At 38.8% G+C, this 23,402-nt stretch overlaps 1 protein-coding gene across 6 annotated transcripts in view; it reads left to right on the top strand.

The window, feature by feature from the left end:
• The first annotated feature begins 1,611 nt into the window (after positions 1-1,611).
• The window catches only part of NBN (nibrin), a 58,409-nt gene continuing 36,618 nt past the window's right edge, over positions 1,612-23,402 (top strand). For 2 of the 6 annotated variants that reach the window (XM_045049658.1, XR_006592256.1), the window contains exons 1-5: positions 1,828-2,688; positions 3,673-3,803; positions 5,351-5,499; positions 5,957-6,116; positions 8,661-8,764. In XM_045049658.1, coding sequence (XP_044905593.1) covers positions 2,559-2,688; positions 3,673-3,803; positions 5,351-5,499; positions 5,957-6,116; positions 8,661-8,764 — 674 coding nt within the window. In that variant the 5' untranslated portion in view covers positions 1,828-2,558. Of the gene's footprint in view, positions 1,770-1,827; positions 2,689-3,672; positions 3,804-5,350; positions 5,500-5,956; positions 6,117-6,981; positions 7,687-8,660; positions 8,765-23,402 lie in introns of those variants that run through there. The other 4 variants (XM_045049657.1, XM_045049659.1, XM_045049656.1 and 1 more) reach the window with 4 other exon arrangements.

The following is a 23,402-nucleotide window of genomic DNA, read 5'->3' as shown; positions in this document are numbered from 1 at the left end:
CTCCCGTTTTTGTTTGTTTGTTTTTTTTTTGAAATTACCTTGGATATTCTCTGCCTCTGAATTTCCATATGTATTTTAGAATCTGCTTATCAATTTCCTTTCAAACAATCTTCTGGAACATTACTGAAATTGCTTTGAATCTATAGATAAGTTTTAGGAGAAATGACATTTTAATCCATAAATATCGATATAGCTGCATTTATGTAGTATTTAATTTCTGTCAATGTTTTGCAGCCAGTAATGTTTTGTATCACATCTTTTTATAGATTTATAACTAGGTATTTGATGACTTTGGGTACTATTATGATTGTATATTTTATGTGTCATTTTCTATTTATTCTCTGGAATACAATTAAATTTTGTATATAGTCATTGTATCCAGTGACCCTATTAAATTCACTCATTAATTTAAGTTGCTGATAGATTCTTTTAGATTTTAACTGTATATAGTCATATGTCTTATGAATGACAATGTAATTTCTTCCTTTCTGATCTATATGCCTTTTATTTTTCTCCTTTATTGGATTGGCTGGAGCATCCAATAACAAGTTAAAAACAAGTGGTAATAGCAAATATGTCCTTGTTTCATTGTTTACATCAGGGGGAAACATTCAATGATTTAAGTATAACATAAGCAGTAGTTTTTCATAGATGCCCTTTATCAGATCAAGGATGTTCCATCTATTCCTATTTTTCTGAGAGTCTTTATCATGAGCAAATGTTTAATTTTATCAAATTCTTTTCTCCACAACTTCCAAGATGATCATATGAATTTTCTTCCCCCCCCCCCCCCCCAGTTATTCTGATGAGTTATATTGGACTTTCCCCCAAATACCCATCCTTCCATTTCTGGAATAAGCCCCACTAAGTCATGATTATCCTTTTTATATACCACCTGATTAAATTTGCTAATTTTGTGTTTATGATTTTTGCATCTATGTTTATAATGGAGATTGATAAACCAGCCTCTTAAAGTAACATTTTTTTCCTTCTCATTACAAATGCTTTAGAAAGCCAGAAATTATATGATCCCAAGCGTGCTTTAGGATGTTTATATTGTAGTGTACAAGATATAGAATGGATTTATGCAGGAGATGGGTGGTGAAGAATTAGGGGGCTACTGGAGTATTAAGAGAAGAGCTTGGACCAGTTTGGTTCAAGTAGAAATGAAAAGAAAGCATAGACTCCCCAGTGTTTAGCTCCTGATTAGATGGAAGGGTAATGTTATGAAGTAGAGAAGTTAGGAGAAGTTGATTAAGGCTTGGATAAGAGCAAAAATAATGAGTTGACGCGGGGTAAAATCTTTATCTTCATTATAATTATCATCATCGTTTGGATCCATACAAAGGAATGACTGCAATCTAAGAAATCGCAAATGCATGAAATTACATGATTGGTTACTATGTCAAGGTTGCTTTGTAGCTAATTTTTAAAATTATTTCCATTCACAATCACAAAAGGTTAGATAATCTTATTTACAATGGGATCCATACTTCGTAACCTAATATAGCACATTTCGATACAGATTGCGCTGTTCAATCCCTTCACCACCAGGTGGCGACTAGCAGCCCACGTCGCACTCCTGGTTATCCCTCCTCTTCCTAGGCGGACCGGCTCCCGGGAGCGCGCACGTCCAGGAGTCCACGCCGATTGCGGGAGCTGTGGCCGCGCACGTCGGTCAGCTGCTGTTACGCTTCCGCACGTCGTCCATCCCCCCAGAAGACCCGGACCCATGTGGAAGCTGGTCCCCGTGGCGGGCCCGGCCCGAGGTAAGGGCGGAAGGGAGATTCCCCCGGGACTGTTTTCCCGGGAGCAGTTGCCGTGGGGAGAGGGGCCCCGAGGAGCGATGCTTCCGGTTCTTCTTGGCCTTCTCCCCGCCTTGCGGCGCCGCCTTCGTTCCCGCCCCGGGAGGCTGCGGAAGCGGGGTGTGGGGACCACGGTGTCTTCCCGGGCAGCGCGGTGCTTTTGAACGCGGCTTTTGCGTGCGCGGTGGAGGGGGCGTGGGGCTCAGGGGCTGTCAGTGGCGTTGGCGTCCCTCACCCGGCCTACCGTCTAGTGGTCGGGGGTTGGGACCGGCTCTGACCCGCCTTGCAGGCCCTGCCGAATTGAGCCTTGGCCGGCCACTTGTTGCGTCCTCTAGTGTTTTGAGCTTTTGGCGAAACACGAGAATGAAGTTAACGCAGGCTAGACCGCGTGATGGCAACAGATGACTTTGTCTCGAGCGCATTGTTCAATCTTGCGAAAAACCGGCCATGACTCGGATAAGTGGCAACCACAGGAAAGCGTAATTTCAGTTTTGTTTTAGAGCCCTTTTCGTCATCAGAACTGACAAAGTAGATTTTTTTTTCTGCTGTGTATTTTCAGCCATGGCAGGTGGTTATGTCCCGTTAATTGGTTGCCTGGTGTGTCCGAGTCCTTGTTAAGCGGCTGTAGCCTATGATTAGGTGTCGCCCTTAGGCAACATTATGATGGGCCAAAGACCTACCTCAGTTTACTGACAGTGTGTGAAGAAGGCCAAAACGAATGGTTAGGAAAGTAAGTACTAAAAAAGACTAAAGATGAAGGCATCACCGTGGACTTGGAGCCGTGCTGAGGTAGAACGTAAGCTGTTGGTGGGCGAGTACGATTCAGTTGCTTTCCAAGAACAGCCGTGCCCTGTGGCTGGCTCTCAGAGTTCCTGTAGCCAAGGTAGGTAGCAGTACAAAAATGCCTCTATCATCATTGGCCAGCATTCTTGACTTTTAGGCGAGTTTATCCGCCCTAATTACCCTACCACTCCGGTGATGGACTCCTGGGTTCCCATACAAAAACTCTACTAGCTACCAACAAAATGCTGTTGCAACCCATAATTTGTGATTGCAACATTAACAAAACAAAACAAAACAAATAACATTTTCCCGCTTGTTTGAAATGCTATCTTTAACGTAAAAACAAAATTCCCCCCAAATACACACTTAAATCAGGGCTGAATTTTGCATTGATCTATGTTGTTTCTTCCTGATACCATACATTTTAATTACTATAGCTTTATGACATAGCTTACCATCTGGTAGGGGAGGTTCTGTAATATTCATATTTTTCGGGGCGCCTGGGTGGCGCAGTCGGTTAAGCGTCCGACTTCAGCCAGGTCACGATCTCGCGGTCTGTGAGTTCGAGCCCCGCGTCGGGCTCTGGGCTGATGGCTCAGAGCCTGGAGCCTGTTTCCGATTCTGTGTCTCCCTCTCTCTCTGCCCCTCCCCCGTTCATGCTCTGTCTCTCTCTGTCCCAAAAATAAATAAATGTTGAAAAAAAAAAATTTAAAAAAAAAAAATATTCATATTTTTCTTGACAGTTTTTTACATTTATTTCCCAGTGGATTTTTGAATCTATTTATCAGGTTCCAGACGTAGTATTGGGATTTTTGTTGGGTAATGAATGAAATGTGTAAGTTAATTTGGGCAAGCATTGACACTGCTCAATATTGTTTTCTCTTTAGAAAATTCTAGAGTTTTCCATTTATCTAATCTTTTGCATTCTTCAGTGAGACTTTACCAGAAAACCCAAGTTTGATTTATATAAAGTTGATTATTAACATTTAAATAGTAAAATAAGAATATTGAAGTATTTGCCTGCATATATATGTGTATCTGGATGTGTGTCTATACATTTACTTTTTTTTTTTTTTTTTAATAGAACCATTCAGACTGTTGACTGGTGTTGAATACGTTGTTGGAAGGAAAAACTGTGGCATTCTAATTGAAGGGGATCAGTCAATCAGTCGAAATCATGCTGTGTTAACTGCTAACTTTTCAGTAACCATGCCGGTATGTTACTAATTTTATTTCACTAGTTTATATAGTAAGGGAGTTGAAATTACAGGATTACTTTGGTGGGTATGTGAGAGAGTTTGCAGGATTTTTAATTTCATAAAGGTGTTCTTTATATGTTAAATACTTAACATTTTGGTAGTCGTAAAAATGATAACTCGTTTAGTTTGATATTTGAAGTTTCTGTTCCCATGTTTTACTCTGTTGTAGTAATTTAGAAAGTCAAGGGAAGTAGAACACATTTATACTTACTTGATGAACATTACGTGTTTACTGTGTGTCCATCAATGTGCCAAGCCTGGCAGTGAAGCAGTGACAGACTGTCACACTCCTGCTTTATTTAAAATTTTTTGGTGGGGGGCGCCTGGGTGGCTCAGTCGGTTAAGCACCCAACTTCGGCTCAGGTCATGATCTCACGGTCCGTGAGTTCAAGCCCCGCATCGGGCTCTGTGCTGACAGCTCAGAGCCTGGAGCCTGCTTCGAATTCTGTGTCTCCCTCTCTGTCTCTCTCTCTGCTCCTCCCCCGTTCATGCTCTGTCTCTCTCTCTCTCAAAAATAAATAAACATTTAAAAAAAATTTTTTTTAAATGTTTATTTTTGAAAGAGACAAAATAAGAACTAGTTGGGGAGGGACAGAGAAAGGAGACCCAGAATCCGAAGCAGGCTCCAGGGTCCACGGGGCTCAAACTCACAAACCACGAGATCTGAGCCGAAGTCAGAACTCCTGTTTTATTTAAAGAGTTTGTAAGCCATGTGAAGATAGGCATTTCCCATATAAGGTAGGTTTTCACAGTGGGAATTGGTTTATTAGGAAAAACAGCTGTTGCTTATGTCCCATAGCTCCTCTGAATGGCTTTCAGTTTGTTTTATTTGGTTAGTTGTTTTAATTACAACTCTGGGTGTTGAAAGTAACATATATAAATATATACGTGTATATATATATATATATGCGCTCATGATAATGCTGGTGATAATAAGAAGAAAAGCCATTATCTTGAGCAAAGACTATATATCAAATGCTGTATCTGTTCAGTAATATTTAGGTTTTGTGTCTGTATTCTTTTAGGTATAGAAGAAGATTATTGTTAAAATTCCTAAAGGGAAAATAAAATTATTACTGCAGGTTAGAGACTCTACCCTTTCTCATTGGACCATTTTTTACTATGTTATTTTGATAATGTAAAAAAAAAAAAAAACCCTTTGGAACGAAGCTGTCATGTGTGAAACAGACTATACAAAAACAAGGAATTGTCAAATGTGTGAAATTCAGGGGTCAGAAAAATCTCCACTGACTTACAAAAATGCATGTTCTAAGAGGGGTGATCCTGGAATTAGGACATTTGCCATTAATTTCTAGCTGAGTGATGATTCTATGCAGGTAACCAAAACAATAACTATTGCCTAGTGTGTTAGGAAGTTAGCCATCTATCAATTACCTATTCAAAAGTTACCAGCTTTTTATTTTGAAACCGTTCCCCCCTGAGAATTGTATTTACTGAGTGGTAAAAGACTTTAAATAAGGTATTGATTTTTTTTTCCCCCAGAGTGAAACAGATGAAATTCCTATATTGACAATAAAAGATAATTCTAAGTATGGTACCTTTGTTAATGAGGAAAAAATGCAGAATGGCTTTTCCCAAGCTTTGAAGACCGGGGACAGAGTTACTTTTGGAGTGTTTGAAAGTAAATTCAGGTAAGGATTTTTTTAATTGATACTAAAAATGGATGGCTTTGCTTTGCACTACTCAAATTTTAAAGGACACGTTATTTATAGATAATAAATTGAAAACCGTCTAATTTAGTTCCTTCTTAGCATGTTAGTGAACTTTGCATCATGTGTGGTTAGTGCTCTTTGCCAATCATAGGTAGTGCCAAGGGTGAATAAGAGTGTGATTGGTCTCCGAGGACCTTAATGGGAGCTACGTTTGTTTGATTCCACATCAATGAAAGTATAATGTTAACTTTGATCATTGTTTTTCCTAAGTACAACTTAAGACTTAGGAAGTGATAATTTAATAAATTAGGAAGTTTAATAACATGTAAAAGTTAAAATAACACAATGTGACATGAACTTAAAGTTTACAGTACTATAAGTTGCCCTTTCTGGAGCTATGATAATACAACTTTATGTAACTTATTCTCATTTACAGAGTAGAATATGAGGCTTTGGTTGCATGCTCTTCTTGTTTAGATGCTTCTGGGAAAACTGCTTTAAATCAAGCTATATTGCAACTTGGAGGACTTACTGTAAACAATTGGACAGAAGAATGTACTCATCTTGTCATGATATCAGTCAAAGTTACCATTAAAGTAGGTTGAATGCCTTGTTATTATGTTAAAATAAGTTCTTGAATTTAAGCTTACTCTCCCACTATACACAAGCCGTTTACTTTACAATTATCAGGGCTGTTAGTTGTGGATTTATATATGTTAATCCATGCGTTTGTATACCATATAGGCTAGAATGACTTCAGGTAACTTGTTTATTATTTGAGACAAGCAAAAGCACATAAAATTCTATTTCAGGTTTTGATTTAGCATTTTAAAAATGACTCATGGTACACTTTTCACCAATAAGTTTATAGTTGATATCTTCAGTCTAAAAGCAAAGTGATGGAAGTCAACTGCCAGTCTCCGAAGTTAGCATCTCTAGTCTCTTCTATCAGATTGTCTTTCTCCAGCTCATCTCATGGTCTCATGCTCTCTTACTTAGTTTCTGTTTTGTATAATGCCCTAATCACAGACTTTCTAAGTTCTTATCAGTTAATATTATCTTCACAATCTAGAGACATGTATGTAGGTACACACCATTAGAAGGTGCCAACTCTTCATTAAAGCAGTGATATATTTTGGTGTGTTTTCAGATTTTGCATCTTCATCAGATTTGGTCATATCCAAAGCTAATGAAGAATGACATTGGGAGGTGATTTGTCTCCTTTTAAACAGGTTGACTATAGATAATGTGGGATTGTTTTAGGTTAGTATCTATAGTGAAAAGCAAAAAATATTTAGATTCCTTTATTAGATGCAAAAATCCATTAATATTTAATGTAATTAGAATATATGTATTTTAGCTAAACAGGTATCATAGAGAAAGACTTGCTGCTTAGATTGAACCTCAGGTTAAACTTTTATGTTGGTGGGGTTATCTCTGATCAAGGATCATTCCATCTTTGCAAGTTTATGAAATCGATTTATAAATTCAGAGTGATTAACCTCCTGAGTACCAAGTTATGCTAGTAAATCAAAATGTCCATTTATTAGCTTACCGTAAGGATGCACCTTTATAGTGACCACGTATTTATGTGTGGACTTCCTTGAAGGTATTAAGGGGACACAAGCCTCTTGGGGGTATTAAGGTACCTGAGAAGTGAAACTTAGGTAGTCATGCACTCACTTGGTGGTTATGAAATAAGAGCAAAGGCAGTTGGAAGGTCTTGAGAGAGATTTACTGAGTCTGTGACAGACCTGGAACTAGCATTCATTCACCAGAGTACACACTATTCCAGTAAGTGGGATACTAATGGCAGCGGTTATTAGAGAGTCACTGGATATACACCATCATTGACTTGTAGAGCAGTCCTTTTTCAAATACTTTTGATCAGTCATGTGCCAAAAGAGAAAACCTAGTTATTGTATTCTTTTGGGGGTAAATTATCCAAAAGTACAAGTTACCTTATATTTTTAAAATCATTAAATGTCAGAACCCAAAGGAAACTTAAGGAACATTCAGTTCAATTTTTATTTTCTGAAGAAGAAACTAAGGCGTGACCAATTAAATCCTTTGCCCAGGATCACATGTATTGGAGCTTACTCAGTCCAGTGTGAGTTGCACATCACTGCTTCCTGCCAGAAGTCAGTTATTTCACTCACATTTGAGGTTGGTGTATTCAGATTTCATTCTTGAGAGACACCCTAAGCTGCTTGCTCATATTTAAGTACTACCTCTTGTTATTAGAAACATAGTTAGAAATTTTTCAGTTGGATTATTTCCTAAAGTTATGATGAATCTTGATTTTTATATTCAGTGGTATTTTCTAATCTTTTTCAGGTTTTGATATATTTGATGTTGATAGTTTAGTTCACTTGCTATTTGCGGTTTCTCCACCCTCACCCTCCCTGATCTCCATATATTTTGAGCTTTTATCCCTCCCCAAACTGTTACTTTTATTTACTTTCTCAAAAATACTTGAATCCATAGTTACAATCTGTTCAAAAGGCATTTTTTTAGGCAGAAAAGGTCTTAAAACTCATATTTATCTCTAGGGTACTTGATAGACTTAGTCCTACGATCTACTTTTTAATATTTAATGTCTTTTAAATTGGAATACATTTTAAAATTGATTTATATCTTATGTTCTGCCTTCCCTAAAGCAGGTTTTTTTTTTAAAATTTTTTTTTAATGTTTATTTTTTGAGAGGGAGAAAGAGTGCAAGCAGGGGAGGGGCAGAGAGAAGGGAGACACAGAATCTGAAGCAGGCTCCTGGCTCTGAGCTGTCAGCACAGAGCCTGATGCAGGGCCCAAACTCAAAAACCATGAGATCATGACCTGAGCCGAAGTTGGATGCTTAACCAACTGAGCCACCCAGGCACCTCCCTCCCCAAAGCAGTTTTTAAATTAATATTGTAATTGGTGGCTTCTTAAAATCAAGTCATTCTATAGAGATTTGTATTACTAAAACTAAGTTAGTGGCCAAATATTGACTTGAATTTTATAGATTGTGGCTCCTTTATAAATTTAGAGAGATGAAAGGGAAAACATAATAGAACAGCCCCTTTGTAGTTTCTTAAAAAAAAAAAAAAGAAAAGCTAGAACATGAGTGTGTGTATTCACATATGTTTTCTTCTTTTCAGACAATATGTGCACTCATTTGTGGACGTCCGATTGTAAAGCCAGAATATTTTACTGAATTTCTTAAAGCAGTTAAGACCAATAAACAGCCTCCACAAATTGAAAGGTATATCCTATGTATATATTTTTAACTTATACTAGTGTATTAAAGGATATGATAAAGGATGCTAACCAACAGCCAGATGAAGACATGCACAGGGCAAGGTATGGGGAAAGGGCAAGGAGCTTGCACGCCCTCTCCAGGTGCACCACCCTCCCTGTACCTTCATGTGTTCACCAACCTGGAAATTCCTGTATTGTGCATTTTAAATGTAATATGATGTACAGAATGTGATAGCACTGATTTTATGTAGTCTTAACATAAATTATAAAACATATAAATGTAAAACATAAAAACTCTTAAAGACTGTTTCAGGATATAGTGTTCAGTTTTACAAAGTTTTTTTTGTTAGTATGTAAAGAATGGTTTGTTCAGTCTCAGTGAGTGAAACAAATGTGACATATATGCCAGTATTTTATTTATTTTTTAATTTTATTTTTTTTAATTTACATCCAAATTAGTTAGCCTGTAGTGCAACAATGATTTCAGGAGTAGATTCCTTAATGCCCCTTACCCATTTAGCCCATCTCCTCCTCCCACACCCCCTCCAGTAACCCTCTCTTCTCCATATTTATGAGTCTCTTATGCTTTGCCCCCCTCCCTGTTTTTATATTATTTTTGTTTCCCTTATGTTAATCTGTTTTGTCCCTTAAAGTCCTCTTATGAGTGAATTCATATGAGTTTTGTCTTTCTCTAATTTCACTTAACCTAATACTCTTCAGTTCCATCCACGTAGTTGCAAATGGTAAGATGTCATTCTTTTTGATTGCCGAGCAATAGTCCATTGCATATATATACCACGTCTTCTTTATGCATTCATCCATCAATGGACATTTGGGCTCTTTCCATACTTTGGGTGTTGTTGATAGTGCTGCTATAAACATGGGGGTGCATGTGTCCCTTTGAAACAGCACACCTGTATCCCTTGGATAAATACCTAGTAGTGCAGTTGCTGGGTCGTAGGATAGTTCTATTTTTAGTTTTTTGAGGAACCTCCATGCTGTTTTCCAGAGTGGCTGCACCAGCGTGCATTCCCATATATGCCAGTATTTAAACAAAATAGTTGAAGGACAGCAAATGGCACAGAGGTACAGTCCAAAGGCCACATGTTCCAGTGCCTGGCATCATGTATGCAGGACCCCTGGAACTGTGTGGTGCAGCAATGTCATTCTGTGGAGTCACATAGTCCTGGGCTAGACTATTAATAGCACTGTGGCCTTGCGAATGAGCTTATTTCTTCTGAGCATCAGTTACCTCCTTTGAAAAATGAGATTAATATTTGTCCTGTAAGTATTTAGGAGTGGCATTATTTTAAGTAATAGAGTATACAGAGTCTGAGGATGTTGCCTGGCACCATGATAGGTGCTTGTTAAAAGAAATGTTCCTAATTGCAATAATATCTGGTAGGATCCGTAGTAACTTTTATGATGATGATGATGCTGGTGATGATGATTTTAGATAACTGCTAAATTTGTGAACCATCAGACTAAAGGATCTACCTACCATATATATTGTATTTCTGATGCTTTAAAGTAATATAAAGCTACAGTTGAGGAGGAAGATGTTTGGATTTTTATTTTCAGATTGCATGGTTGAATTGCTGGTGACTGTAAAAATGAGTAGGTGTTTTTAGTCAACCTAGCACATGAACATCCTTGGTTAAAATATATGTCTTTAGATTATAGCCTTTATGACATAATAGGTATACTTTTTAAGCTCATCTGAATCTCTATAGGATAACTTTGAGTATTTGAGGCTTTAAAAATCTGAAATGTTAGGCAAGTTAAGAATTGTATTAGTATTTGTAAAATATCGTTACATAAACTATTTTGCCCAACAGGTTTTGTGTGTGTGTGTGTGTGTGTGTGTGTGTGTGTGTGTGTGTGTGTGTGTGTTTTAGGGACTATTTATATCTGATAATATGTGTCTGCTTTATTTTTTTTATGTGTCTGCTTTTAAAAGTAACTGAAAGACATTTCTCCTTGTTTTTATTTTTCCCTTGGGAGGTTTCTTTTATATTGAGGTTAACTGATAATGTATTGTTTTTGGACTCTAGAAAGAGGTCCTTAGGTATTAAAATAGATGATTCTAAAACCTTTTTTGAATCCTAGACCTCTCTGAGAGCAACAAAACACTAGTCTTTCCTCTAGAAACTTCACTTACGTACTACCAACTTGCAAAGTATTTCAACAGAATCACATTTTTTCCCTGAAGCCTATTTGTGATCCTCCCTAGGGAACCCAATAAATCCTATAAGTAATTATCTTTGCTACAGATAATAAACAATTATTAATTCTGTGTTACTTGGGAGTGGAGGGGTCTGATAGGTTTCTACTACTGATAATACATGTTTTATGGTCTTGAAGTTTTTAGGTTTAGTCATTGATTTCTACTTGTTGTTCAGACTCACTTAGGTGTGTTTAACCTGGATCTGTTTTTGAATTTAGGTTCGTCATAATTTTTTCTGGCTTTAATTTGTGACTCTATTAACTTAGATGACTATAATAAAACTTCTCAGCTATAAGGTTATTCAGTAATTTCTAATTCATTGTTAACCATGAAAGGCATTTACATTAGCCATGTTTGATAATGGCAACTGATCAAATTTTAACATTATTTTAAAATATGTAGTTTTTTGCCTTACTAGATTTGTGTACCTATTGGGATCCATTCTGATATCCTTGTTGAAGTCTTATTTGACTATATATTCAACTGTCAAATAGAAAAAAGATTAGGGGCGCCTGGGTGGCGCAGTCGGTTAAGCGTCCAACTTCAGCCAGGTCACGATCTCGCGGTCAGTGAGTTTGAGCCCCGCGTCGGGCTCTGGGCTGATGGCTCAGAGCCTGGAGCCTGTTTCCGATTCTGTGTCTCCCTCTCTCTCTGCCCCTCCCCCGTTCATGCTCTGTCTCTCTCTGTCCCAAAAATAAACAAACGTTGAAAAAAAAAATTAAAATAAATAAATAAATAAATAAATAAATAAATAAATAAATAAAAGAAAAGAAATAGCCCATTTGAAGACAGACAGGGGAGCTAGTGGAAGAAAAATCCTTTAAAAAAAAAAAGATTAAATTTAAATATTAAATAGGATGGGTTACAAAAGGTTTATGAAATTGTGGCTCTTTAATAAAATGTAACTACCTCTTAGTTCTGAAACAGCATTATCACTGGATTTAAAATAAGAGGTATAGTTTTGGGGTATCTGAGTGGCTCATTTGGTTAAGCATCTGACTTTCCGTTTTGGCTCAGGTCATGATCTCATGGTTTGTGAGTTTGAGACCTACATTGGGCTCTGCACTGACAGCACAGAGCTTGCTTTGGGATTCTCTTTCTCTCCCTCTCTTTGCTCCTGCCCCACTTCCTCCCTCCCTCCTTCCCTCTCTCTCACTTTCTAAATAAATAAACTTTGAAAAAAAATTGAATAAGAAGTATATTTTTAACCTAACAAAAAGTACAATTCTATTTAGTGCGGTTATGTCTTCATCTTGGCGCAGTTACTTATTCAGAGTAAGACAGAGTTTAAGCTTCATGTACCCGACATGATTTGTGAGATCTTACTTGCCTGTATTGTCATCAAAATACCAATGCTGATGAAGTCATTTTTAAAAGACTCCATTTAAAAGTACTGAATTTTGATTATTTATACTTTATTAAAGGAAGCTCATTAAAATATTGTATATTTTGTGAATGTTAAGAAATGACCTCTTAGAAAAGAGAAGGAGTTACCTTTTGTTTTAATTTTTAGGCTCTCATATTGTGGAGTGCCCTCTCAGTTACTATATTTCAAATAATAAGCATTGTGTTTGGGAAAACACTGTTGGGAGAAAATTAGTATATGCATTCATATGCAACTTGCTGAATGTGCCAAGAATACAAGGCCCTGACCACCCTCTATACCCAGACCATTTCTCATGGTTTGCAGTGAGAAGCCTTGAGGGAAGAAGTAATGTCCCTCCAGGCACAAAGAACAGGTCTCCTTATAGCTTGCTGTGAAACTGAGTGGATTCTTAAGTTCAGTGTTCCTCTCTCCTGTAACACAACTTACTGTTTGTGCCTTTTATACTGTACCCACAGGACTGGTCTGAGAGGAGATATGCTACAAATACGCTGAGGCTTGCTGCTCACTTTGTCTCTGACCCAGGAGTTTTGTGTCTTCTGCCCACATCCAAGAAACAGGAACAGGCTGTTGGCTTGTAATCAAATATCAGACCCAAGAAACATGTTAGTCTGAAACAGTCTTAGTTTAGGAAGTTTATGGAGTTGACTGTATGTAATCAATCAAAATTCAAGGCAAAGAAATTTAACATACAGCAGAAATTTTTTACTGGCGATAAAACCTCACATTTACAAGTTGTGTATGTCAGTGTAATTCAAGCCTTTTAAAGATCACCAAAAGAAAGCTGTATAGTAAGTTCTTATACAAATCATGAACATATGCCTATGGGACTAATGAAATAAAGAGCCATCCAGATGTTGGGCAGATGAACATTGTGGCTTGAGATACAGTATTTTTGGCCAGAATTGTATGTGAATTGAGAAAAATTCTGTATTTGGATAATCTTGAGACAAAAATGAAGATGATGTGCTTTGAGTTAGATGAAATTTATTGAAGATGATGTAAAGAATTTAAAAAGTCATAGAATGTACATAGGGAAAGTTAGGATTTCTAGATTAATACTTTATAGAATTTGTGAATTATATGTAGTAGTTACTATATAATAAAACATAACTACTTGTAGCTCTTGAAGCTTCCATAGAAGTGGGCCAAATTGTTTTAATTTTTTCATTATAGAAAATGGAGATTAGATTATATTTGTGGTAGCCTAGTATTCAGAGACCTTGATCTCTCCCAAGTTAATGTACTCTTTTCCAAAGTTTTTAGTAGCTATCAAATCACTGTAGTCTCAGAAATGCTTTAAAACTTCTAGAATGTATTGCTTCAGAAATACTGATTTTTAGTAGTGATTTCTCACTTTATGTTTGTTTTAATTTTTTTAGTGTTTATTTATTTTTGAGAGACAGAGACAGTGCGAGTGGGAGAGGGGCAGAGAGCGAGAGGGAGACACAGAACCGAAGCAGGCTCCAACCTCTGAGCAGTCAGCACAGAGCCCCTTGCAGGGCTTGAACTCACGAACTGAGATCATGACTTGAACTGAAGCCGATGCTTAACAGACTGAGCCACACAGCTGCCCCAAGTTTTCTCACGTTTATTATTAGTTTCCTTTCTTGTTCTCATCCATACACTATTAAAGAGAAAAAGACTTCTCTGGGTATGTAAAGTTCAGAACATAGTGTATTATTTATCACTATATTATCAATTGTTTCTGTACATCATATGCATACATATATATGTATTGTACATGACTCCAGCATTTGGTTAGATTCTTCACAATACAGTGATGTATTTTTTTTTAAGATCAGTCTTACTGAGTGGCTCAAATTTCCCAGTGTTTTTAAAAGAAAACTAAAATACATTTTTTCAGTACCAGAATTTTTTAGTTTTTTATTAACGTTTATTTTTGAGAGAGTACAGGTGAGGGAGGGGCAGAGATGGGAGGGACACAGAATCCAAAGCAGTCTCTGCCATCTGCACAGAACCCGACACAGGGTTTGAACCTACAAACCATGAGACCATGAACTGGGCCATAGTCAGATACCCAACTGACCTAGTCACCCAGGCACCCCTTCAGTTCCAGAAATTTTATTTTTATTTTATTTTATTTTATTTCATTTCATTTTATTTTATTTTATTTTATTTTATTTTTTAAAATTTTATTTTTAAATTGACATCCAAGTTAGCATATAGTGCAACAATGATTTCAGAAAATTCCTTAGTGCCCCTTACCCATTTAGCCCATTCCCCCTCCCACAACCCCTCCAGCAACCCATATTTAAGAGTTTGTTCTCCATATTTGAGTCTTTTATGTTTTTGTCCAGTCCCAGAATTTTAATGGCCAAATTTATATATTGAGGAAATTGAGGGATGTTTATACTTTTAATTTATTAGATGAGTTTTTAATTTATATTTTGTACTATCAGTTTATTTATTAACAAATATTTCTGAATGCCTACCATGAATTAAGCAAGATACACCTGAGGATATAGTGATGAGCCAAAAAGCATTACAGTTTGTCTTTATGGCACTTGGTAGAAGAGCCAGATACTGAAAAATGACACATTAAAGTTAGGACTCTGGTAGTGCCATCAGGGAAAACAAAGGGTGTATCACGCTCCTGTCTTTAGGAGCCTGGCTCAAGGTTTAACAAATGTTCGTTTCTTTTTTGTTCATTTAATGTTTATTTTTGAGAGAGATAGAGCGTGAGCAGAGGAGGGGCAGTGAGAGAGGGAGAGAAAGAATCCCAAGCAGGCTCCACCCTGTCAATGCAGAACCCCACAGGAGGCTCGAACTCATAACTGTGAGATCACGACCTGAGCCAAAACCAAGAGTTGGATACTTAACAAGACTGAGCCACCCAGGTGCTCCAACAAATGTTCACTCTTCATTGAACTAAACTACAGTTAACTGATCTTTGGGTACAATAAACCACTATTTGTGGCAGAATTAAGAAAGTATGAATAACACAATGGTGTATGTAGATAATTTAAAAATCATTTTATGTCGTTGGGAAGCAGTAAGACTCTCACATCTCTTTAGTCATATGTATGTGTTGAACGTACGTACCATTTTTGCCTGGGTATGGCTCCATCTTCCAGTGTTAACATTACTGTGTATACTAATTTCGTAAACGAGCCCCTGTGTGTAAGTGAAGTGTTAATTGCCTTTCACGCTGAAAGAAGAGTGAAATATGGGAGAATTCTTGTTAAAAGGGAGAGGATAAAAGGCATATTAAAAATTTTTCTTAGGGGCACCTGGGGCTCAGTCGGTTAAGCTTCTGACTCTTGGTCTCCGCTCAGGTCTTAATCTCAGGGTCTGATTTCAAGCGTCGTGTTGGGCTTCATGCCCTTTTAAAAAAAAAAAAAAATTTAACACTTAAAATTGTTTTCATTATTCTCTGTGTAACTGTAAAAGTAAATAAAGGGGCACCTGGGTGGCTCAGTCGGTTAAGCAGCCGACTTCGGCTCAGGTCATGATCTCGCAGTCCGTGAGTTCAAGCCCTGCGTCGGGCTCTGTGCTGACAGCTCAGAGCCTGGAGCCTGTTTCAGATTCTGTGTCTCCCTCTCTCTGACCCTCCCCCATTCATGCTCTGTCTCTCTCTGTCTCAAAAATAAACGTTAAAAAAAGAAAGTAAATAGAATTTTAAAGTCACTTATCTAGAAAAATCAGAGTAATGCAGTGGGTTGCATTTCATCCTGTTGGCTAAGTCAGCTTTTGCCCGCAGATAGCTCATTTGAGATTGCAAGTTCTAGGAATCATAATTTTAGAACATCTGTTGTAGCAGGTTGAAACATGTACATTTGTGGTTTCAATCAGTTATCAGAATTTTTAAAAAATTGTTTAATCATGACTTAGCTGACTTTGTGAAATATGTATGTGGCCAAGGAAGACTCTAAGGGAAGAAAAAATATGTAAAGAAATTAGTTCTAAAATGGGGGATGGTGAGGGGCACCTGGGTGGTTCAGCAGTTAAGCATCCAACTCAGCCCAAGTCATAATCTCACAGTTCATGAGTATGAGCCCTGTATTGGGCTCTGTGCTGTCAGCTTAGACCCTGGAGCCTGCTCGTGATTCTGTCTCTCCCTCTATCTGCCCTTCCTCTGCTCATACTCTCTCAAAAATAAACATTCAGAAAAAATTTTTTTAAATGTGGGATGGTGATCCTCATGACCAAAATATTTTTACTACATTGACTGTTTGCTCTCTGCAGATGGTTAATTCTTGATTTTTTAGTGACTAATTGTCCAGGTTGTGAATTTCCCCTGTCCTGCATTGTCTCCTCCTCATCACCATGCTGTGTTAGTAAATTATTTTTATTTAAGGTTTTATTTTTATTTAGAACAGTTTTAGGTTCATAGCAAAATTGAGAGGAAGGTACAGAGGTTTCCCACGTACCTCTCATTTCTACACATGAATTGCCTGCCCCATTTAGGGTATTCTCCATCAAAGTGGCACATGTGTTAAAGTTGACAAGCCTACATTGACACATCATAATCACCCAAAGTTCATAGTTTACATTAGGGTTTACTCTTGGTGTTGTACATGTGGTGGGTTTTGATAAATGTGTAATGACACGTATTCATCATTATATTATTGTAGTATTTACGTTGCCCTGAAAACCCTCATTGTTCCCACTCCCCCAGCTTCCAGCCACCACTGATCTTTTACTGTCTCTGCCTTTTACAGAATGTCATATATAGTTGTAATGATACAGTAGGTAGCCTTTTTAGAATGGCTTTTTTCACTTAGTAATATGCATTGAAAGTTTGACCATGTCTTTTCATAGCTAGATTGCTCATTTCTGTTTAGTGCTGAATAATACTCCATTGTTTTTTTTTTTTTTTATGAAATTTATTGACAAATTGGTTTCCATACAACACCCAGTGCTCATCCCAAAAGGTGCCCTCCTCAATACCCATCACCCACCCTCTCCTCCCTCCCACCCCCCATCAACCCTCAGTTTGTTCTCAGTTTTTAAGAGTCTCTTATGCTTTGGCTCTCTCCCACTCTAACTATTTTTTTTTCCTTCCCCTCCCCCATGGGTTCCTGTTAATTTCTCAGGGTCCACATATGAGTGAAACCATATGGTATCTGTCTTTCTCTGTATGGCTTATTTCACTTAGCATCACACTCTCCAGTTCCATCCACGTTACTACAAAAGGCCATATTTCATTTTTTCTCATTGCCACGTAATATTCCATTGTGTATATAAACCACAATTTCTTTATCCATTCATCAGTTGATGGACATTTAGGCTCTTTCCATAATTTGGCTATTGTTGAGAGTGCTGCTATGAACATTGGGGTACAAGTGGCCCTATGCATCAGTACTCCTGTATCCCTTGGATAAATTCCTAGCAGTGCTATTGCTGGGTCATAGGGTAGGTCTATTTTTAATTTTCTGAGGAACCTCCACACTGCTTTCCAGAGTGGCTGCACCAATTTGCATTCCCACCAACAGTGCAAGAGGGTTCCCGTTTCTCCACATCCTCTCCAGCATCTATAGTCTCCTGATTTGTTCATTTTGGCCACTCTGACTGGCGTGAGGTGATACCTGAGTGTGGTTTTGATTTGTATTTCCCTGATAAGGAGCGACGCTGAACATCTTTTCATGTGCCTGTTGGCCATCCGGATGTCGTCTTTAGAGAAGTGTCTATTCATGTTTTCTGCCCATTTCTTCACTGGGTTATTTGTTTTTTGGGTGTGGAGTTTGGTGAGCTCTTTATAGATTTTGGATACTAGCCCTTTGTCCGATATGTCATTTGCGAATATCTTTTCCCATTCCGTTGGTTGCCTTTTAGTTTTGTTGGTTGTTTCCTTTGCTGTGCAGAAGCTTTTTATCTTCATAAGGTCCCAGTAATTCACTTTTGCTTTTAATTCCCTTGCCTTTGGGGATGTGTCGAGTAAGAGATTGCTACGGCTGAGGTCAGAGAGGTCTTTTCCTGCTTTCTCCTCTAAGGTTTTGATGGTTTCCTGTCTCACATTCAGGTCCTTTATCCATTTGGAGTTTATTTTTGTGAATGGTGTGAGAAAGTGGTCTAGTTTCAACCTTCTGCATGTTGCTGTCCAGTTCTCCCAGCACCATTTGTTAAAGAGGCTGTCTTTTTTCCATTGGATGTTCTTTCCTGCTTTGTCAAAGATGAGTTGGCCATACGTTTGTGGGTCTAGTTCTGGGGTTTCTATTCTATTCCATTGGTCTATGTGTCTGTTTTTGTGCCAATACCATGCTGTCTTGATGATGACAGCTTTGTAGTAGAGGCTAAAGTCTGGGATTGTGATGCCTCCTGCTTTGGTCTTCTTCTTCAAAATTCCTTTGGCTATTCGGGGCCTTTTGTGGTTCCATATGAATTTTAGGATTGCTTGTTCTAGTTTCGAGAAGAATGCTGGTGCAATTTTGATTGGGATTGCATTGAATGTGTAGATAGCTTTGGGTAGTATTGACATTTTGACAATATTTATTTTTCCAATCCATGAGCAGGGAATGTCTTTCCATTTCTTTAAATCTTCTTCAATTTCCTTCATAAGCTTTCTATAGTTTTCAGCATACAGATCCTTTACATCTTTGGTTAGAGTTATTCCTAGGTATTTTATGCTTCTTGGCGCAATTGTGAATGGGATCAGTTTCTTTATTTGTCTTTCTGTTGCTTCATTGTTAGTGTATAAGAATGCAACTGATTTCTGTACATTGATTTTGTATCCTGCAACTTTGCTGAATTCATGTATCAGTTCTAGTAGACTTTTGGTGGAGTCTATCGGATTTTCCATGTATAATATCATGTCATCTGCAAAAAGCGAAAGCTTGACTTCATCTTTGCCAATTTTGATGCCTTTGATTTCCTTTTGTTGTCTGATTGCTGATGCTAGAACTTCCAGCACTATGTTAAACAGCAGCGGTGAGAGTGGGCATCCTTGTCGTGTTCCTGATCTCAGGGAAAAAGCTCTCAGTTTTTCCCCGTTGAGGATGATGTTAGCTGTGGGCTTTTCATAAATGGCTTTTATGATCCTTAAGTATGTTCCTTCTATCCCGACTTTCTCAAGGGTTTTTATTAAGAAAGGGTGCTGGATTTTGTCAAAGGCCTTTTCTGCATCGATTGACAGGATCATATGGTTCTTCTCTTTTTTTTTGTTAATGTGATGTATCACGTTGATTGATTTGCGAATGTTGAACCAGCCCTGCATCCCAGGAATGAATCCCACTTGATCATGGTGAATAATTCTTTTTATATGCCGTTGAATTCGATTTGCTAGTATCTTATTGAGAATTTTTGCATCCATATTCATCAGGGATATTGGCCTGTAGTTCTCTTTTTTGACTGGGTCTCTGTCTGGTTTAGGAATCAAAGTAATACTGGCTTCATAGAATGAGTCTGGAAGTTTTCCTTCCCTTTCTATTTCTTGGAATAGCTTGAGAAGGATAGGTATTATCTCTGCTTTAAACGTCTGGTAGAACTCCCCTGGGAAGCCATCTGGTCCTGGACTCTTATTTGTTGGGAGATTTTTGATAACCGATTCAATTTCTTCGCTGGTTATGGGTCTGTTTAAGCTTTCTATTTCCTCCTGATTGAGTTTTGGAAGAGTGTGGGTGTTCAGGAATTTGTCCATTTCTTCCAGGTTGTCCAATTTGTTGGCATATAATTTTTCATAGTATTCCCTGATAATTGTTTGTATCTCTGAGGGATTGGTTGTAATAATTCCATTTTCATTCATGATTTTATCTATTTGGGTCATTTCCCTTTTCTTTTTGAGAAGCCTGGCTAGAGGCTTGTCAATTTTGTTTATTTTTTCAAAAAACCAACTCTTGGTTTCGTTGATCTGCTCTACAGTTTTTTTAGATTCTATATTGTTTATTTCTGCTCTGATCTTTATTATTTCTCTTCTTCTGCTGGGTTTAGGCTGCCTTTGCTGTTCTGCTTCTAGTTCTTTTAGGTGTGCTGTTAGATTTTGTATTTGGGATTTTTCTTGTTTCTTGAGATAGGCCTGGATTGCAATGTATTTTCCTCTCAGGACTGCCTTCGCTGCATCCCAAAGCGTTTGGATTGTTGTATTTTCACTTTCGTTTGTTTCCATATATTTTTTAATTTCTTCTCTAATTGCCTGGTTGACCCACTCATTCGTTAGTAGGGTGTTCTTTAACCTCCATGCCTTTGGAGGTTTTCCAGATTTTTTTCTGTGGTTGATTTCAAGCTTCATAGCATTGTGGTCTGAAAGTATGCATGGTATAATTTCAATTCTTGTAAACTTATAAAGGGCTGTTTTGTGACCTATGATCTATGATCTATCTTGGAGAATGTTCCATGTGCACTCGAGAAGAAGGTATATTCTGTTGCTTTGGGATGTAGAGTTCTAAATATATCTGTCAAGTCCATCTGATCCAATGTCTCATTCAGGGCCCTTGTTTCTTTATTGACCGTGTGTCTAGATGATCTGTCCATTTCTGTAAGTGGGGTGTTAAAGTCCCCTGCAATTACCACATTCTTATCAATAAGGTTGCTTATGTTTATGAGTAATTGTTTTATATATTTGGGGGCTCCGGTATTCGGTGCATAGACATTTATAATTGTTAGCTCTTCCTGATGGATAGACCCTGTAACTATTATATAATGTCCTTCTTCATCTCTTGTTACAGCCTTTAATTTAAAGTCTAGTTTGTCTGATATAAGTATGGCTACTCCAGCTTTCTTTTGGCTTCCAGTCGCATGATAAATATTTCTCCATCCCCTCACTCTCAATCTAAAGGTGTCCTCAGGTCTAAAATGAGTCTCTTGTAGACAGCAAATAGATGGGTCTTGTTTTTTTATCCATTCTGATACCCTATGTCTTTTGGTTGGTGCATTTAATCCATTTACATTCAGTGTTATTATAGAAAGATATGGGTTTAGAGTCATTGTGATGTCTGTATGTTTTATGCTTGTAGTGATGTCTCTGGGACTTTGTCTCACAGGGTCCCCCTTAGGATCTCTTGTAGGGCTGGTTTAGTGGTGACAAATTCCTTCAGTTTTTGTTTGGGAAGACCTTTATCTCTCCTTCTATTCTAAATGACAGACTTGCTGGATAAAGGATTCTCGGCTGCATATTTTTTCTGTCTAGCACCCTGAAAATCTCGTGCCAATTCTTTCTGGCCTGCCAAGTTTCAAAAGAGAGATCAGTCACGAGTCTTATAGGTCTCCCTTTATATGTGAGGGCACGTTTACCCCTTGCTGCTTTCAGAATTTTCTCTTTATCCTTGTATTTTGCCAGTTTCACTATGATATGTTGTGCAGAAGATCGATTCAAGTTACGTCTGAAGGGAGTTCTCTCTGCCTCTTGGATTTCAATGCCTTCTTCCTTCCCCAGTTCAGGGAAGTTCTCAGCTATTATTTCTTCAAGTACCCCTTCAGCACCTTTCCCTCTCTCTTCCTCCTCTGGGATACCAATTATGCGTATATTATTTCTTTTTAGTGTATCACTTAGTTCTCTAATTTTCCCCTCATACTCCTGGATTTTTTTATCTCTCTTTTTCTCAGCTTCCTCTTTTTCCATAACTTTATCTTCTAGTTCACCTATTCTCTCCTCTGCCTCTTCAAGCCGAGCTGTGGTGGTTTCCATTTTGTTATGCATTTCGTTTAAAGCGTTTTTCAGCTCCTCGTGACTGTTCCTTAGTCCCTTGATCTCTGTAGCAAGAGATTCTCTGCTGTCCTGTATACTGTTTTCAAGCCCAGCGATTAATTTTATGACTATTATTCTAAATTCACTTTCTGTTATATTATTTAAATCCTTTTTGATCAGCTCATTAGCTGTTGTTATTTCCTGGAGATTCTTCTGAGGGGAATTCTTCCGCTTGGTCATTTTGGATAGTCCCTGGCGTGGTGAGGACCTGCAGGGCACTTCCCCTGTGCTGTGGTGTATAACTGGAGTTGGTGGGCGGGGCCGCAGTCAGACCTGATGTCTGCCCCCAGCCCACCGCTGGGGCCAGAGTCAGACTGGTGTGTGCCTTCTCTTCCCCTCTCCTAGGGGCGGGATTCACTGTGGGGTGATGTGGCCCGTCTGGGCTACTTGCACACTGCCAGGCTTGTGATGCTGGGGATCTGGCGTATTAGCTGGGGTGGGTAGGCAAGGTGCACGGGGGCAGGAGGGGCAGGGTTAGATCGCTTCTCCTTAGGTGATCCTCTTCAGGAGGGGCCCTGTGGCAGCGGGAGGGAGTCAGATCCACTGCCGGAGGTTTGGCTCTGCAGAAGCACAGAGTTGGGTGTTTGCGCGGAGCGAGCAAGTTCCCTGGCAGGAACTGGTTCTCTTTGGGATTTTGGCTGGGGGATGGGCGGGGGAGATGGCGCTCACGAGCGCCTTTGTTCCCCACCAAACTGAGCTCTGTTGTCAGGAGGCTCAGCAGCTCTCCCTCCCTTTGTCCTCCAGCCTTCCCGCTTTCCGAGCAGAGCAGTTAACTTATGACCTCCCAGACGCTAAGTCGCGCTTGTTGTGGGAACACAGTCCGTCAGGCCCCTCCGCTTTTGCCAGCCAGACTCGGGGGCTCTGCTTGGCCGGCGAGCCGCCCCTCCGCCCCGGCTCTCTCCCGCCAGTCCGTGGAGCGCGCACCGCCTCGCCGCCCTTCCTACCCTCTTCCGTGGGCCTCTCGTCTGCGTTTGGCTCCGGCGACTCTGTTCTGCTAATCCTCTGGCGGTTTTCTGGGTTATTTAGGCTGGTGTAGGTGGAATCTAAGTGATCAGCAGGAAGCGCGGTGAGCCCAGCGTCCTCCTAAGCCGCCATCTCAATACTACATTGTTTGAATGTACTACAGTTATTCATCCATTCACCTACTGAAGCACATCTTGGTTGCTTCCAAGTTATGGCAATTAAGATACAGCTGCTGTCAGGGCACCTGGGTGGCTCAGTTGGTTAAGCGTCCAACTCCTGGTTTTGGCTCAGGTCACAATCTCATGGTTTGTAAGTTTAAGCTCCACATTGGGATCTGTGCTGACAGTGCAGAGCCTGCTTGGGATTCTCTCTCTGTTCTCTGCCCCTACCCAACTTGTGCACTCTCATGCTCTCTCTCAAAATAA

The sequence above is a fragment of the Felis catus genome, chromosome F2 (genome assembly GCF_018350175.1).
Source record: "Felis catus isolate Fca126 chromosome F2, F.catus_Fca126_mat1.0, whole genome shotgun sequence".
NCBI lineage: Eukaryota > Metazoa > Chordata > Mammalia > Carnivora > Felidae > Felis > Felis catus.
Note: the sequence above shows the minus strand (reverse complement) of the source record. Positions and strands in the feature narration are given on the sequence as shown.